This window comes from Colossoma macropomum, unplaced genomic scaffold, assembly GCF_904425465.1.
Source record: "Colossoma macropomum unplaced genomic scaffold, Colossoma_macropomum, whole genome shotgun sequence".
Taxonomy (NCBI): domain Eukaryota; kingdom Metazoa; phylum Chordata; class Actinopteri; order Characiformes; family Serrasalmidae; genus Colossoma; species Colossoma macropomum.
Window position 1 is genome coordinate 20,852,476 of NW_023494801.1, and position 14,833 is coordinate 20,867,308.

At 38.9% G+C, this 14,833-nt stretch overlaps 1 protein-coding gene across 4 annotated transcripts in view; it reads left to right on the forward strand.

Moving 5' to 3' along the window:
• The window catches only part of cyth1a (cytohesin 1a), a 54,253-nt gene that overhangs the window by 14,167 nt on the left and 25,253 nt on the right, over nucleotides 1-14,833 (forward strand). The window contains exon 1 of one of the 4 annotated variants that reach the window (XM_036590445.1): nucleotides 4,842-5,055. The exons of the other annotated variants lie outside the window; for them this stretch is intronic. Within the exon in view, the coding sequence (XP_036446338.1) occupies nucleotides 5,028-5,055 (28 nt within the window). The 5' untranslated portion in view covers nucleotides 4,842-5,027. Of the gene's footprint in view, nucleotides 1-4,841; nucleotides 5,056-14,833 lie in introns of those variants that run through there. 4 annotated transcript variants of the gene reach the window in all.

The following is a 14,833-nucleotide window of genomic DNA, read 5'->3' on the forward strand; positions in this document are numbered from 1 at the left end:
CATAGAAATGTCACCAGCTTTTCATGTTTCCATAAGCAGATCACACTGAACATGAGAACAAAGCCCATCTGAAATGCGTCATATGTCACCATCATATTTACATGATATTTACATAAACAGATTTATAACCCCATTCAGAGCGAGTCTCAGATTTACATAGGTCAGTCAGCTGGGGGACAGCAGTCAAAGCGTGACCTTGGGTAGAAATCTAAGGATGTCTTGTTCCATTGGTTTTTACATGTATTTACTATGTAGGTCAGTGGGTGTATTGCAGAAAAAAAGAAGCCTGTCTTTGTGCAGGAACTCTGTTGCACTCGACACTGGCTGCATTGACAAAGACTGTCATTTGGGGAAGCACAGCAGTGGCTTTTGTGAACCAGACGAGCATGTCTGCTATGCTCATCAAAGTGATGCTTATCTTCTTCCTGAGTAGCTCTCTGGAGATCCCATTCTTTAAAGCAATTAAAGGTACAGTCAATGCGTTTGACGACCAGCTTCTGTTTCACTGTGGCCAGACTTCTTTCCCACAGGCTGGACTTTTAGAATAGACAATGTTAATTCATGAAGTGCATTTTACCTTCCAGCTTCTACATCTATTAAAAATGTGTTATTCTGCAGGTCCTTTAACAAGGACTTTGCCTAGTTATCATGGTTGTACATATACCTTCAAAGACTAGCCAAGACGTTGAAGCACAGGTATAAAGCACAGGTAGCATGCAAATTACTGGGGTGGCAGTAGGAGCTTAGCCACCCCAAAAGAGACTTAAAACATTAAAACCATAACTTTAGGGGGATCATGGAGATTGGTAGCCTAAGTTATTAACCAGTCTGTTATTTATAACAATATATTATTGCAGTATATGTGTACTTTTGCATTGGTACAAATCAACCAAGTGTCAAATCTTTGTTCTGGTTTTACTTCAGTAAGGTATACGTGTTGCTATTCCAAGTTAAGTAGAAGAAAAATGTGTGCTCGAGTTGAAATTCTCCTGTGAGAACTAGTTTGTATGGTTTTATTTGTGTAAATGTAGGGAAATATTAGCTTTTCTAATGCTTGTGTGTGATCGTTGGTACATGATGTATTGTTCGTTATCTCCATATTGATTGTTGCTTTCGAATTTCACTTTGGAACAAATGTGTGTATGTGTGTATGTGTGTGCGACCCTGTGTTTGTGTTTGTGCTGTAAACACATGTAGGTCACCGTTGCTGTGCACAAGAGCTGTATTCTGCCTTAAAGAAATTGCTTGGCAAACATGCCCAAATTGCAGACAATCGTCCAAGACATATTTAGTGTACAAATTTTGCTTTTTTAGTTTAGAACTGGAGCTGCTAGGTTAATGTTGCTAACAAACACTGGAGGTCAATAGTCACCCAAACTGTTTCCATAAATACATGTCCAAAACTTCTCTCAACCTGCTCAAACTGCATCCAGGTCTTAATTCAGGTCAAACAGACAAGACAGAATGGTTTAGAACATAGCATGACTCACTATGAACTACAAAAACTAAAAATTCTCTGTGTAGCTAAAAGAAGGGGCAGCCAAAGAGAATAACTGAAATCGCTTGTTTCTTGATAACAATTTGGTATTCACAAGACAGGTGCATTGTAAGGTAACGCAAGTCGAAAAAAATGTGTACTTTCAGAAGATTAATACAGTGTCCCATTATGAATTTGAGGACCACATTTTATTCACAAATGAGCTTGGAACGCAGCACTTTTGTGGGGTTGATTGTTACTCGATATGCAACTTTTAACTCTGTTACAGTAAGCAAGCTTTAGGTCTCACTGTGCTAACACTACTCGCTTTTGTTTGTATATCTGCAGAAACAATTTGGGTGACTATTGACTTTCAGTGTTTGTTAGCACCTTTAGCCTAGCAGCTCCAGTTCTAACCAGTCTTGGCTGATCAACTGCAAGTGGAAAATTGTGCAATAATTTGTGATTTTTTTGCCGAACTCTCCTTTTAATATACATAACGACTGAATTTATGTATTATGGTTGTAAGAAATCTCATATTGTTGTGTATTGCATTGTTTGATCTCTGGAGGGACCTGTAGGCCTGCACAGGATTACTGGATTGGCTGTTTTGAGTGCACTTATCTTGTGATATTAGAGAATAAGAGAATCTGTCTGACAGAGATTATGTAGTATTGTTATGTGGGATGTATCGATATGTGTCTCGAACATGTCTCCAGTGACCCCTCGTGACAGGGGGAAGAATACCCCATGGACCCCGTGTTCATCTTCAGATAACCAAAGGCGTACATTAGCGCCAGGTGTAAATAGGGCCTTTGTTAGTTTTAGTGCATGTGGCAAACTAAGCAACAATTCTTTCAGTACTCATGCATGCCATCATTAGAAATTCTCAGTGTTTTCCAGAATTAATACTTGAAAACTGTGCCAAAGTTTGAACCACCCAAAGATAGCATGATACTGGGTGTATGCGCAATTATACAGTACAGCAGATAAAATCTGTTTATATGTTGAAGAGATCCACCTGAAAGCCAAAGTGAAATGTAAATACTGAGCATAGGCTAACTGTAGTACCAGCAACCATTACTACTTCCCCCAGGGCCTTCCTGGGCTAATTCTGGGAACAAAAAAGTTAATTTAACTTTATTTTTACTCAATAGAATCTTTGCCTGTACTACAGTATTACTCTTGTTTCATTGCTAAGCTTTGGATGGAAACCAATAAATTCAGTGCTTGAAACGACCAGTGGAAAATTAGCCAATCAGATTTTTTTCTCTCCATGGTATCTAGGTGGATAGCAGAGCAAGCTCTCCTATTGGTTAGGTGTTCAGGAGCTGAAGAGAAGGCTTAGTGCGTTTGAATATGGCTGCTTTCAAATGCTAGTGGGGCAGTTTCTTCTGAGGAATTCGTTCACAAAGTGTGAGTGTTTATGTGAGAGATAACAAGCACTGAGGTTGTGCAATGGGTGTTGTCGTTTCATCATCGAAGGGCATTCATATTGTGTCTCCTAGTGTAGAATTTTGACATTTATAGCTTGGCTTGAATTTGCTTTAATAGTCACCGTTCGCCACTGTTGGAGGAGATAAAGTTCTGCAAATTAGTTTAACAACATTTCAGTTCGATATTTACATTAATATTGATAATTTTTCAGGTCAGGCTTGTTACACTGTTTCTAGTAGCAATTAAAAATATACATTACAATGTATAACAGCATAATGCCATATTGGAAACTGGTTATTGTTTGTTGTCTAGTCATTCCCCACATAACGATAACTCAGTCTAGTATGGCATTAGTTTCAACAACCTGTCTCCAGTCTTCCTGTTTCAACAGCCTGGCATTCTTTTGGCCTTACTTACTAGCGCAAGCAGGGACACGCTTCCATACGTCTGATATGTGGACAGCTTTATAGAATATTTACGAAGCATATTGCAGGGACGGCTTTAGCGAAGCAGAGAAGATACCATTGTTTGTCCTCTTTCACCGGCTTCTTATGAAAATTTGCCTACCTGAAGTAAGATAAAGGCTAATTAGACAGTGGAGCACAACAGAAAATATTGAACCACAACTGTTGTTCTGTCTAGTAAAGTTCCTAAAACAGGCCTATATGTCAATTTTTCTCAGCATGGAAATGTTTTAATATTACACATTCTAGCATCTGAATTTTTAATGATGGTTCCCTGCTTTTATGTATTTCCAAGGGGAATTCCACCAATTTTACATAATTTCTGTATAATTAAATGGTTAAGATGTAAACAAAGTCATTCAGAGTGGTTTGATGTGAAATGCTCTGCTCTAGAGAAACTTGGAGGCTGAATTGTTCACAGTGGTGGTGATAGGAACCAGACGTCTGGAACATTTCATGCCTTTAAAAGCCACCTCACAGGAAGCCCAATGAGAAATGATAATGAATGATTTCTGACACATTGTTTTGTGATAGTTTTGAGATAAGCTTTTTGCCTTAAACATATGGAAGAGAGGTGCATGCAGGCTGTTGTAAGACAATATTCTATCCAAAATTTTTTCTAAATTTTTAAATAAAAAATTTTAAATAAAATTTTTTCAAAAAAACTATTTCACCATTATTAACATTACATATAAAAATTTGTTCAGCTTCACTCACTGTTTGGTATAGTAACATTCAAAAAATGGCTATGTTTGTGCTGGGACATGGTGACTTCTGGTTCTTAGCACTACCACTGTAAAGAAATCTGAGATGGTGAGATTCTTTACAGTGCATGATTTCACATCAAACCACTCTGGATTACTTGTTTTTGTAAAAATGATTGTAATTTCCCTTTAAACTAAGGGTAAGCATACGTTATTATACATGTTATTTTATACATTTTAAGTCTGAATTTTTGATAAAGTTTGTCTGTTTCTTTTTTTTAATATGGTGTTTTAAAGACTCGTAATGGCAGGCACTTCAGTTCCCATGTAGTTCTGCGCAAGTGTTTGTCAGTCACTCTCCCTCCCCCACTATCTTTCTATCTCCCACTCTCTCCTGCTTTCTCTCTGTGTCTCTCACCCACTCTGTCTCTCATTCTCTTCTGTGCTTTCCTTCTCTCTTTCTCTCTCTCTCTCTCCTGTTCTTTCTCTTAGTCTCTCTCTCTCCTGTTCTTTCTCTTAGTCTCTCTCTCTCTCCTGGGTGTGCGTGTGTAACCGAACACCGGTGGAGTTTCATGGCCGAATTAAACAGCCTTCACGCGCAGGCTGAGAAACGCGTCATCCGGGCAGTGTCGTTTTGGCCCCGTACTCGGCTTTCTTTGAAGCACATGATTGGTCCTTGAGTCCCGGAGCAAAGTAATGATTGGTCCTTGAGCTTCGGCGTAAAGACACGATTGGTCCGTGTGTCGTGACGTAAAGACACGAAACCACGCCCTCGAACGCGATCGACTGTCCTTCCTCAGCAGCTCCCCGCCCGGTGTTGTGTGTTATGTAAAGAGAGGTTTTAGGGACCTAAAGTTGGACCAAAAGTTAGAAAGTGACCGTCTGTCTGTCCTTTTAAAGGATTTGTGATTATTTTCCAAGCGGAAGACTTCCAGAGAAAGCGCAATGGTGCTGAAATCGGAGGACGGTGTCGGTAAGTTAAGTCGCGACTGTCAAGTATCACTCAAAGCTGAGTTAGCTAGGTTAACGTTACCCAGGCGCTCCTCAGAGCGCTCAACCGCAGAGGACTGTTCAGTGTTTTAATTCAGAATCGGTTTAACGGTCTCTCCAACGGCTGTAGGCTCTATAGAGTCAACTGGCGAACTGACCTTTTATTCTTTTTCTTCATAAGCCTGTTATAAACACACCGGAAAGCCGGAGTAGGTTAACGGAAGGCTGCGTAAAAGTTGTTTACATGGTTTAACTTACTCACATTTCCTTTCGGCCTGCTCACTGTTTCGGTCTTGTATTTTGCCAAAAATTGCAGTTATTTGCTGTTCAGACTGTAGAATACCCTGAACAATTGTGCTGCATGTGAATTTGGGTTGAAGTTCAAGCAGTTCACAGCATGCAAAATTTAACTCAAATTTAGGAAGAATATTAAGAAGAAGATTTAAAAACAATGTAACTTTAATCACAAATCGATTCTTCGACTTGTCCTCTTCTGTCTATGTTTATGAACTGTTCACAGTCTGTGGCTAGGCTATTAATTCAACAGGTGTATTTCTGAAACACAACGTTTAGCTACATTTCCTGTTATATAGCTAGCGGATTCATTTCTTCCGTGTCAATGCAAATTATTCAGTGTATTCAAATTTTAACTGTGCTACAGGTCTTTTGTATTTAATGATAATAACGTCCAGACAGTAAGACGTCCCACAGGCGCTGCTGTAATGCTAGCTAGGTTAGCGTTTCGCCTTGTCCTTTCCCTCAGAGGAGCCTTATGGCCTTTACAGAGTTACCGAGGACTGAAATAGCGCCGGCCACACCGAGAGCTGGTTTGTCTCAGACTCGGGTTCATGAGAGAACAGCTCCTTAACTCCGTCATTGTTTTCGTCATGTTTTTCCGCTTCTGCTGAGAAAAGTCCCTGTGGTTTGTGGATCGCGTTTTGGACACTCACCATGAGCGCCTAACTAAAATGGCTTATTACCCCTAATGGCTGTATCTGTCGTTGTCCCCGTTTACCATTTACCGTTGATCTGCTAATGTTTATTAAGATCATCCTGTCAGTGTGGAACAGAGGTTTAATACTTTTCTCTATGAAATGAGGCCTGTAGATGTGATATTTCTCTGTAGATGTTCATCAACAGATGTGTATGTGAAAAATATGACGTTTGCATTAGCCTAGAATTCATATATTGGTGCGTTCCTATATTTTTGTCTTGTTTTTCTCCTTTTCTGTTAATGTATTTCAATCGAACATTTTTTCTTTATTTAAGATGAAATGTTCAGAGCTATTATGTATAGAAGACTTGAAATACAGTACGTATGCATATATGTTAACGTTTAAGTGTATGTTCAGATATGACTCTTCTGTTGGGATACATGTATTAATATAGGTCTAGGTGTGTTATGTAACCGCTAGTTATGCACAGTTAGTATAGCTTGTTTAAACGATTTTTTTGATTAATCCCTTAAAATCCCAGGCTTAGTACATACTTCCTAAGCTTATTATTCAGTTACTACAGGGACTTCATTGCAAACTGGCTGAGCTATTCTTGGCTTATAGAAGTGTGTAATAAAACTTTGGGCCTGCTGGTGGGCCCTGGTCATTAAAGGGGATCATGTGTACTCTCCATGTTAGCATACAATGGTTTTTAGTTCATGCAGTCCAGCCCTCAGCTCAGTCAAATGAGACTGATTGATTAAAAAGTTAAATGTATTTTCCAGAGTAGCTGATCTTAGAAAGTAATGGTCCTAAACCACATAGAGCCCCTCACATGCTGGCATGTTCTCTGACCGTGGTGTAGGATTGACTTTTCTTCAGAGCTGATAATGATCCTGGGCCCTTGCATTTTCTCTGTTAGCTCATCAGAGTATCGTAGATGCCTTGTAAACAGGCAGTGGTTATTGTTTTGGACTATCATGTTTAACTAGGATGTTAAAGCAATGCAGAAAAGTAGCTCTATGTTACATGATTACATAATACAGGTTGCACAAACAGATTGGGCTAACAGATTATTAGATTAGTATTTGAAGTGTAGCCCATGCTTGCTTTTCTCCTTAAGCTGATTCTGCACAGGAACTGGTTTTGCAGCCATTATGCTTTGCTGGCCAACAGGTTTGTTTTAAATGTTTCTATTGTGTAAGGAACTGAGAGAGACAAGACCGCCATGATGAATTTATGACTCAGATTACCTTTCAGTAGTGGCTAGGCGTAGGCCACATGATTCAGACACTGTCCGTTAGTTCAGAGGTTAGTTCGCATACTGTCTACAGCAGTTGGAGTGAGCAGAGGTCAAATGTGAGGAATGTTTGCAGACTCAAAGTTGTGTTCTATGTTTTCTACTCTCATGTGGTATTCGTTCTCAACTCATTCACTCCAGTGTTTGCCTTATAAATAACCTTAGATTAGGTTAGATTGTCCTGGAAACTCTATAAAGTTTTTTTCATGAGATGAGCCATTTTGGAATTATAGTATTTTTGCACACTGTCCCTATTTAAGGGCACCAAAGACCATGGACTGTTTCAACTTTTGTACAATAAAAACACATTAAAGACTGTTCACTTGATGATTCATACAGTGTGTAATTTGAGACAAGTGTATATGTATAAATTAAGACCTAACTGCAGTTAGGACTGGAACGGAAAACACTTGCAATAAAGTACTGCACCCTTTGCCGAGAGCTCTGATGGTGTTGAGGAGGGATAACACACCAAAACAACGGTATAAATTAATGAAAGCATAGGAGAGTCTTTAATCTCTTAAACGTTTTCATGTTTCACATGTGCAAGACCTGCAAATCACTGTATAGCAGTATTTAATGAAGAGCTCCTCACTTTGTAAATAGCCTTTGTTTATACAAATACTGCTGCGACAATGAAAATAATTTCCACTGGCGCCCCTGTAGCACTTCCTATGTTATTTTAGCACTTGTTGACTTTATGCTGACCTTGTTGTTAAAACGAATCGGTGATCTTACATTTGCCCTTGTGAGATTCTACGTTTTTCCTCCTCCATGATGGGTTATTTAATGGTAGAGAAGACCTTTTCATTGCTTTCTGTAATCTTGCTATACATTTTTGGAGGTCATTTAATTATTTACTCTCTCACCTTCGTTTCTACTCCTGATGTTTGCTCACCTGCATTTCCTGCTTTAGTAGATTGAGATTAGCTGCCTGGTATGCCTGGTCTCCTGTCGAGATCTTTGATTGCGGCCTATAAAGTGTGGGCCTGTCTTTCTCCCTTCATCTCTCCCTCTGTGTCCCTCTCCCTATTTCACGTGAAAAACTTGTCTCCAACTGACGCAGTGCCATTTTTTGTCGTTGAAGCCTAAACCAGGCAGCTGCAAGTCCTGACTAAGCCCTTCGCTCTAACAAGGAAAACCTACTGGTCTGGACTTGCTGACATGACGCATCACTACAACAGCATTGTACCCAACAATATTCTTGGCTGTTGTCAGATATTCTGAACTATCGTTTGATATTTATTCATGTGTCTCCTGGATATGGAAAGGAAAAAGACCACATTCTGGTTTCCAGGAACACCGTTTGCCTCTCATTTGTTTGAGCAAATCAAGAGAGAAATCTGTCGAAAGTGGCGACATGGACTGTCATCTTGGCTGTTAAAAAGCCAATTTACCTCTACACTTACATGTAGTTTCCAACTAAAATGTGATTAAGATTGCTCTACTATGTTGATCTGTTTCGTTATAAGCCGCCAGAGTATTGTAGTGCATTGTGAAGCATTTCAGGATGATTAGAAAGGGAGCTTCTATTTGCTCAGCATGTGGTGAGCATGGCTGTGTTGAAGGCGGGTGAGAGCTTAACACTTGTGTTCGTAACAGAGCCGACTGTCGAGGAGGACAGGAGCGTGTGCAGCCCAGCTGTCCTCAGTATGTGAGGAAGGAGGCATGAAAAACCCTGGGATAATGAGCCCTTTTCAAGGAGTATACATAACGATAATAGGTCATTATTAAAGAAATGGGGCATTTCAGCTGCTTCTTTTGATTCTGTTGTTTTAACATGTAGAAACTGTTATAGAAGTGGCTTGTTTCTGTGTCATACAGTAGTGCTGTAAATTGTACTGTGCTCACCTAAGTTGGTTTGAAATGTCAGAAGAACGTTTTCTGAATGTATATGTATAGTATGCCTGATGCTGAAAGAAGGTAGAAAATGAATGATCAATGTCTGGTAAGCCGGCTCAGGTTTAGTATTGACTGTAATGAAGCAGGATGTTGTGCAGGCTGCCTTTCCCACACACGGGGTGTGGACTTTGGTCTCTCACCCTATGTAGCATGAAAGCCTCAGCAGGAAGAAGCAATTTACGATTAACGTAGACCAGAGCCCCTTAAAAACTGTGTAGCACACCAAGGCATTGTGGGGGATGGGTGGTTTTGCTGTCACTGAAGAAATTTAGCATCCACAAGATAAGATTTTAGGGATTTTTTGTGTATGTGTGCAGCTCAGCTCATTTCCTGTCTGCGTATGGCTGATATGTGCATGTTGTGCTGTGATGACTTGGGTCACATTACCTTTGTGGCTTCCTCTGCTTGGGCTGCAGTAGCAGCGTGGGTGAAGGTTGTGTTGGTTGTGTGTGGTTTTTTTTTTTTCCAGTTAGGCTTAGTATAGCATGCTAATGTATAGCTAGATATATATATAGACCTTTGGGATGGAAAACCATTATGTGAAGCTAAAGAGGTTTTCACAGACTAATCAAACATATTCTCTTACCCTGAACATTTAGGCTTAAGCGTTTTCTGTGCTAAGAACCTGAAAACGAAATTAATATATTCAGATCCATTCAATAATTGTAAAAAGACTGTATTATTAGCAATTCATTAGAACTTTTGAAAGACCAGCTCTCCTGTCATCTAGGGCTGCAGTGATCATGTATTTTAGTTTTCAAATAGTAACTGTTTATTCTCATTTTCTCTTTATTATTATTATTATTATTATTATTATTATTATTATAATATTGGTGTTTTTATTACTAAATATTATTAAATTTTGTAAGTGCTTTTTAAAAAAAAATTATTTGCCAGAATGTTTATTGTTGTCGATAAATTAGGTTAAAGTTTGTCACTATGTGCTATATGAAAATTGTAGATATTGTCAGTACTTAAAACACTTCTCATTTGCATGGTTCATTAATACAAATAGAGTATAGTTAGTCCTGTTTATATTTAGTGAAACACAATATATGACATATTGAATTTAAACCTTTGTATTCATAGATTTTGTTCATATTTTATAAATGTGGTATTTTACCTTTTCCAGTTTTTTGGAGGTAAGAAAAAAATATATATTGTGACATATTGTGTATCGTGAAATCTAGGGCTGTATGATTTTTTTTTTTTCCTACCACGGTAAAAAAGAAACATATCCTATTGGTTTGGCAGTTTATCACCAATGCCCCATTCAATAAATTTCAAACCCTCAATCTAACAATTAAGTGCTAAACAGTGCTGCAAACTAGGACAGTGGCGTGGGTTAGCATTAGCTATTAGCATAGCTAGAATGCTAACAGCTCTGCACCCATAGATATGCATACCTATGCCACGTTGTCTGTTGTTCTCTACGTCTGCGTGTCCACCATGTTGGAGCAGAACAAATTCACTTGTATTGAGAGGTGATGAGTCTCAGGATTGAATCGTATATCATATTCACCAAATTTGTTTTGTTCTGATCCTCAGACATGGATTAATCTAGGTTGTACGGACTGCTCTCAGTAGCTTTTATTTCTTTAATAACTGATCAGGATAATTAGCTGTCTGGACCAACAGCAAATGATTCAGTCTGCACCTGACGTTAAAACCGAGTTTAGCGTGAGCTCCGGTAGAAACATAATCTCACATACATCAGCAAATCCATCAATGTGTGAATCACTTCTAATCTTAATACACATAAAAATAAAATAGACCCCCCCAAAACACAGTAAGGAGGACGAAGCTGAAGTTGGCTTCCAATTCGCCAGCTTCTTGTTCAGCTTTTCCCGTTACACCTTGGTGCAGCAGTCACTGTCTGGTGGCTGAAGCTGCACCATTTAAGGTGGATCGGGAAAATTCGAAAAAGAAGCTGGCAAATAAAAATCTGACTTCATTTGCCTATCTACAAAGCATTAACCATCATTGTAAATAAATAACTACTACATCAAGTTAAGATCCCCTGAATTGACTATTAAGTGAAATAAGCTTAACATAAAACCAGAGGAAAAACAATCATATCAACAGGTTCTCTGTGTCTCATTAACCACACAGTCATATCTACACATAAACATCACACAAACAATATGCATCACACAAATATGAGCGTGGATCGCTGTGTTCCCTCCGTTATATAATCCTATCTCGCTTTCTGAGTGCAAAATTCTTGAAATAGTACAATTGTGGACAGAATCCTATTTAAACTGCCGCTCTGTAATGGTACTGAATGCAGTCCAGCAGCAATGTTGACTGCCCCAAAATGGCGGTGCTGTGCCTGGCTTGACCGAACACATGCACGCCACAGAAGATGTTTGATAATGGCTAACTAAAGCACTGACACAAGTTTAGATGAGTAAAAATAAAGATTAGCTGAAGGGGCAGATGCATTGTTCAAACCTGTTCTGTGATGTTTGGATCCGTAGCCTGATAGGCTACCTTAACTGTAGCTTAGCGAGCAGGCTACAGAAACAGTGCCACACACCACAGCACAGGTTTCATGCTGACCAAGTGGTGTTCTGCTGGCACAAGTTTAGTTGATAAAAAGCCAAGTCGAGTGACAGAAAGCTTACATTTTACACAGAGAAAGGTGGTCAGTCTTTTAGATGAACAGATCTCAGCTAACATTACAATCTTTATGTAGAGTGTATGATGATGATGGTGAATCAACTTTCTGAGCTCAACCCCACAGTAAGCATCACCTGACCGCGGTATTGTGGTAATGTGTTTATTGTAGCCCCAGTGAAAACATCTTGAAGTATCAGGATAATGACATTTTTGCCGTCCATGACTTTATTTATTTATTCATTCATTCATTCATTCATTTATTCAGTCTGCAGAAATTCTAATTCTTCTTTCTGATTTATTTTTTCTAATTCTTTATTTCCCTTTATTTATTGATTTTTAATTAAACTTGATTGAAATACTACAAGGTAATGAAAAAACACCAGTGATAAATTTTGTTTGCGAGCTGTCTTAAACTCAGGATCCTCAGGTTGTTTAAACAGCTGTGAGCGGTGCACGAAAGTCAAAGAAATGGTGTCTTATTTTGACCGTCATCTTAAAGACCAAAATTAACCTCTTATCAGTTGAAGGGGACATAAAGAAGGTTTTTAAGCTGCTAAAGACTGGTTTATAGTTGGCTTTACTGTCCTGTGCAAGGTGAATAATTTTCCTACAGCTAGCTAGCGTGCACGCTTTCATTTATTCTTGGTAAAAAAATGCCACAGAGAACATTCTAGCTGGAAATTCAGTGCAATAGAAATCTTATTTGAAAGTAGGGATGGGCGATATGGCAAATATATAATATTACATTTCTTAAAAAACATTTTCACAAAAACGATACGGATCACAATATTTAGCCTAGTTTTTCTGAGGTTTGATAAGTTGGATATGACAAAAAACCCTGTACTGCGACAATTAAAAATACTGTAATGAGCCCAGTAATCTGTTATTCAGTGTTTGCCGATGAAACAGGACAAATTATGCTCTTTTTGTAATGAAACATGAGGTTGGTCACTGTGTTTAAGCGCTAACGATATCCACAGTTTACTTAGAAAAGCATTTTGGACATAATTTGTCTTGATAACGATAAAGTATCATCATAATGTCCACTCCTATTTGGACTGTACCTGGACTCCAAACAGATAGTTAGAAAAGGAGTCTCACAAACTGCCAAATCGTAATCTCCAGTGAATCCAGTGTGCAGAGATGGCAACTGCGTGCTACTGAAGACAAGCTAGTATTTGGTTTGAAAAACAAGTGATTGTTTCTCCACGATGCTAATGTCTTTGCAATTCAATGAATGTCATTGGATTTATTCTTACAAATGTGCAGACCAAACAGGAAAGGGTGATCACACATTTTTTAAAGTTTATCTCACAGTATAAACACCTATGGCCCAATCATACACAGAGCTCCTTCAGTCTAAATCATTTTTACCCTTAGTCACTCAGACCTATGTTAATTCTTCTTTCTACAATGTGCTCTGTCTTCATATAAATATAATAAAGTCCATTCTGTATGAATCACAGCTCTAAACTGGCCCTTTAAACGTGTGGTGAGGGTTCTAGTTAAACTAATCCTCAGGGCTTTCCTCTGGTCACACACGCTGCAGGATGTTTACACTGCAAATCCCTGGCTCTGTTTGCTTTGGAGAGGCCCTGTCTGTTCAGCCTCCCCTTCACACACCTATTGGCTTCTAAGACTGGCATGAACGCTAATACAGACAAACACATTCACACGCACTTCATTAACACACTGTACTTCTCCAAACACATATTGTCGTAGTGTTAGCTAAATATATTGATTCACAAATTGGTTTTCACCACTTTTCTGTCAGATTAATACGTGAAAGAATTATAGGCCTTAGAAGCTGTTTGAGGACACAGCTACTTCATGACTAAGAACTTCGTCATCCCCCTTACAGGTCATGCTGAAGTCATCTCGCTTCAGGAACAATGTTAAATTATGGTCCCAGGCCGAAATGAGTAATTTGGACCTGCTTGACTCACCTTTGGGATTTTGTGGTCGAGAGAAGGTAGCACACTGATGCAGAGTAATCGATGAGTGTCATATCAAACCTGGGTGTGAGAGAGGTGCAGGGAGGGAAGATTAAAGGCTAGAGGAATGACGAGTGCAAGGACTTCGTCTTGATACCATTCCCTCTTTTTATGGACTTACACACATATTTAGTTGAAAACACAAGTGTTAGCGTTGAAAGACAAACAGTAAATCGTCTTTTAACTGTAATATTTCAGAAAGCATATAAAATGTACTACATTAAAGCTTCAAATATCAGTGAATGTAAATGACCTGCACATTCGCTCATAACAAATAAAGACCTGGTAACAGAGTCCTCTTATTCAGGTAACCGTGTGGAAAACAACATTGGTAAACTGTTAAACCTTGTTTAGGGGTCTCTGGCACTGATACATGAGTCGAGCAAACAGTGATAGCGTATAAGTTAAAAGTTAATCTTAGCGAAATTAAAGAACGTAATAAAAGCGCAATCTAGTAAAAGTTGTAGCTTTAGTATACTGTTATATAGCTTAGCCTTCGATTAACCTGTTCTATTTGATTTCTGAAACCTAACACTGTGGTCTGAGGATGCCCTGAGATGTTCAGCATACCGGTTTCTGCCTGCAGCACCAAGGATGTTCAACCAGCTCATCTTAACAGCCATGTTTACAGAGCAATCTCATCTATGTTAGGTGTAATGAATGTGGTGTTAGTGTAGCATATCACATCATGCAACATGTTTAAAAGTTCAGTTATGTTCAAATGTGGGAATATTACTTGTCTTCCTTTGGCTCGCATGAAATAAATCAATAAATAAACAATGGGTTGTTAATCCGCCATTAAATTTGCTCTTACCGTCACTGGGCACAGGCCTGACTCTCAGCCTGGTGTACAATATTGGAAGTGCGGCTGATTGCGTATTCCACTCGGTTTACTAATGCTTGAGAAACTAATGGCAGCTGGTTCTCAGTGGATTTTTTTCGACCTTTTAAAAATAGGAAAACATATGCAGCACTGTCTCATAAGCAAGTTGTTGGCAACAGACACAG